General features: G+C 40.6%; 2 protein-coding genes across 2 annotated transcripts; both read right to left on the bottom strand.

Moving 5' to 3' along the window:
* Window positions 1-555: 555 nt before the first annotated feature.
* Window positions 556-1,743, bottom strand: LOC130713134 (protein FAR1-RELATED SEQUENCE 5-like). Its single transcript, XM_057562930.1, has one exon. The coding sequence runs from the start codon at window positions 1,741-1,743 to the stop codon at window positions 556-558; it is 1,188 nt and encodes a 395-aa protein (XP_057418913.1).
* Window positions 1,744-1,773: 30 nt separating this feature from the next.
* Window positions 1,774-3,049, bottom strand: LOC130713133 (protein FAR1-RELATED SEQUENCE 5-like). The gene is made up of 2 exons (XM_057562929.1): window positions 2,996-3,049; window positions 1,774-2,913 (listed from the first exon to the last, which is right to left on the bottom strand). Exons 1-2 carry the CDS (start codon window positions 3,047-3,049, stop codon window positions 1,774-1,776), a joined length of 1,194 nt encoding a protein of 397 aa, XP_057418912.1.
* Between the last annotated feature and the right edge of the window lie 20 nt (window positions 3,050-3,069).

Raw genomic sequence — 3,069 nt, 5'->3', positions numbered from 1 at the left:
AAGCTGCTTATTGGCCTGGGCCCGTTAACTTTTTATTTTGGGCTGGCCCAGAAAAAAAAATGTAATTGGATCTTTAGGTGTTTCTTTTGACACACTTATGGAAAAATATATGGTTGTTTGTGGCAAATTCTGTTTTTCGTTCATTCTACACTTTTAATTTTATTAGTGCACCTTTAGGCAGCACTCATAAACCCTTTCCTACCCCAATATGAACTGCATATTAAGTCAAAACATGCAAATAAACTACATATTAAGTCAAAACAATAACACAATATGAATCCAACATCAAATTAAACTTAATACACACAATTCAACATTTACTCAATACAAATCCAACAGTAACACAAATTGTTTTGTACCTAATACACCACAATCTAATTATACGCATACTAGGGTTCCATAGAACTAAACTACGTCAGCCTCCGTAAACCACACCAGAAAAGGATCCACAACCTGAAATTTATACGCACATTAAGCACAATGAAACCATTCATTTGAACAACATAAGCACATGAAATCATAAAAGAGAGGATAGTTACCTCCTCAACATCTGTCTCAAACATTTTCATTTTCTTCTTCAAATAGTCTCTGGGTGAGACCAGCACCAATAGATCCCTCTTGAGTTCCTTGTTGAGTTCCTAGTTGAGTAGACGTTTGGCCATCTCTACGTGTGCATGTTGTGCGGTTGTGTCCTGGCTTGCCACAGATACCACAGCGAAGAGTACGCTTACCTTTCATTGACCGTTGAGAGATAATGGCCCCACATCCCTTAGATCTGACAACATCAGGATTCCTAATGTGCCTCTCTTCACCTTCCTCACCCTGTCCCTCATCAACTGTTGCACCATGGTCAGCAGCACCATCTCCAGCTGTCACGTCAACCTGTGAATTACTGCTCAGTCTTTTACAGTGCTCAAATACAAGTGATTTGGTCTCTAGAAATTGTGCACTTGTGCGACAAGCAAGTTTGCACAGGTTTCTACAACTTGCAAGCAATGCAGAATATCGACAGACTGTTAGTTGATCCCATTCATTCATTTCAGTTTCTCCAAAGCCCTCAATAGATTCCTTAGCATTAATAGTCCACCTACCAAGAACAAGGGATTTAGGAATCTCAACCATATCTATGTGCACCATCACAGAAACAATGTGATCACAAGGAAGGCCTACTGACTCCATTCTCTCACAGCTGCACTTTAACTCACTAGTAGGTTCATAATAAGTAACTTGCCAATTCCTTCCAGTTGAGGGGTAATGCTTCACAAAGTAGATAACACACATTGCTGTTCTCTTGAACCCAAAAACCCTCCAGGTTGAAGCCCTTTGAAGAATAGCCCTAAAACGAAGAAATATGTTACGCGTGTAGATCTTTGATGCGGACCTCTCCAGTGCTTTTAGAGATGTCAACAACACTTGTTCCCCATGTGTTGAATTAAAGTCATCTTCAACCTCCTTGAACCTAAAGTAGGTCATGCACCTGTGAAAGTTCTTCAAGAAATTACACAAATTATTTTTATAATTCACATATCTACCGAGCTGAGCATGCAAGCCTTCAACTCGCGAGGTGGTCCTAAAACCACCAAAAAACTGACCGCGCATGTATGCAGAAGCCCACATTTCCTTCTTCTCATACGTCTCCTTCACCCATGGTTCATCTTGAACTTCAAATTCTATCACCATCTTTTCCCACCTATCTTCAAACCCAGCCACCTCATAGTCACCCAACATGCATCTTTTAAACATTTCTACGAATTTGGGCTTCTTCACATTCCTTCATGCGTTCTCCAATAAATGCCACGCACACAACCTATGGTGGGCATCGGGGAATACTCTTCTAATCGCATTCGTCATGGACTTGCATCCATCAGTAATGACAGATACAGGAGCTTTGCCTTTCATTGCATCCACAAATTTTTCCAGCAGCCATACATAGGTTTCTTCTTTCTCATCAGATACAATTGCTGTGCCAAACACAATGGTCCTGTTATGATGGTTGACTCCAGACAATACCACAAGTGGGCAACTATATTTGTTTTTTCTATACGTAGCATCAAATGCTAACACATCACCAAAAACACCATAGTCTCTACGACTGTGTCCATCGCACCAAAACAAGTTCAGCAACTTTCCTTCCTCAGACTTCTTATGGCTCCAGTACATGTCTGGATCTGTGCTTCGCAAAGTACGCAGATAGCCAAATGCACCTCTTGCATCAGGCAACTGGTTTCTCCTCTCCTTATCCAATACATTGTACATGTTTCGCTGATTAAAATTTACATTCAGATACCCACCCGCTTCACCAGCAAATGATGCATAAACTTGGGGAGGTGAAATACCAACTCCAATCATGTTGTTCATCTGGGAAACATCCATGTCGCACATCTTCCTATGACCGGCTAGCAAACCTACATGCTTATCAGGGACAACCAAGTGACTATGGCCATCATCGAGATGTTTAACAACCCAACGTTGACCATATTCAGATTCATCAATATGGACCTTGCAGTGTGCTAAACATCCACACCTAATGTCCCTCCTAGGTTCACGCTTGCGAACTCCATCTTCCCCAAATCTATCTTCTCTGTGACCTTGTTTATGACAGACAAAATTCTGCTGCACAATTTCTCCCTTAAAGTTTTTCTTGACAACGCTCCGACGGGCAGAAAATCCATTAAAGCGAGCATACATATTGTAAAAATCGCAGGCAACATTGCGATTTAAAAACCTGTATTTCTTCATGTCTTCAAATGTTAAAGTGACGAAATTGATGTTACCCATATCTTCAACACCATCTATGGGAATTGTACAAGTTTCTCCAATGGATTGCACAGCATCTTCACCATCACAGAAGTCTTCAATTTCCTCACTACCAGAAGTCTCATTCTCATCATCACTATCGGACTCCTCGTTCACCTGAACAAAAATAACGAAACCATTCGCAATAAGGAACAAGGATAGCATCGTCAATAAGGTTTGAAAACAATAATTACCAAACCTGCAAAAAATCTTCTGCATTATCAATCTTTCTTTCTCCTTCCCCAGTTGCCATCTTTGAAGAGTTGAATAATC

Source organism: Lotus japonicus, chromosome 4, assembly GCF_012489685.1.
Source record: "Lotus japonicus ecotype B-129 chromosome 4, LjGifu_v1.2".
NCBI lineage: Eukaryota > Viridiplantae > Streptophyta > Magnoliopsida > Fabales > Fabaceae > Lotus > Lotus japonicus.
This window is presented reverse-complemented; position numbering and strand designations above follow the sequence as displayed.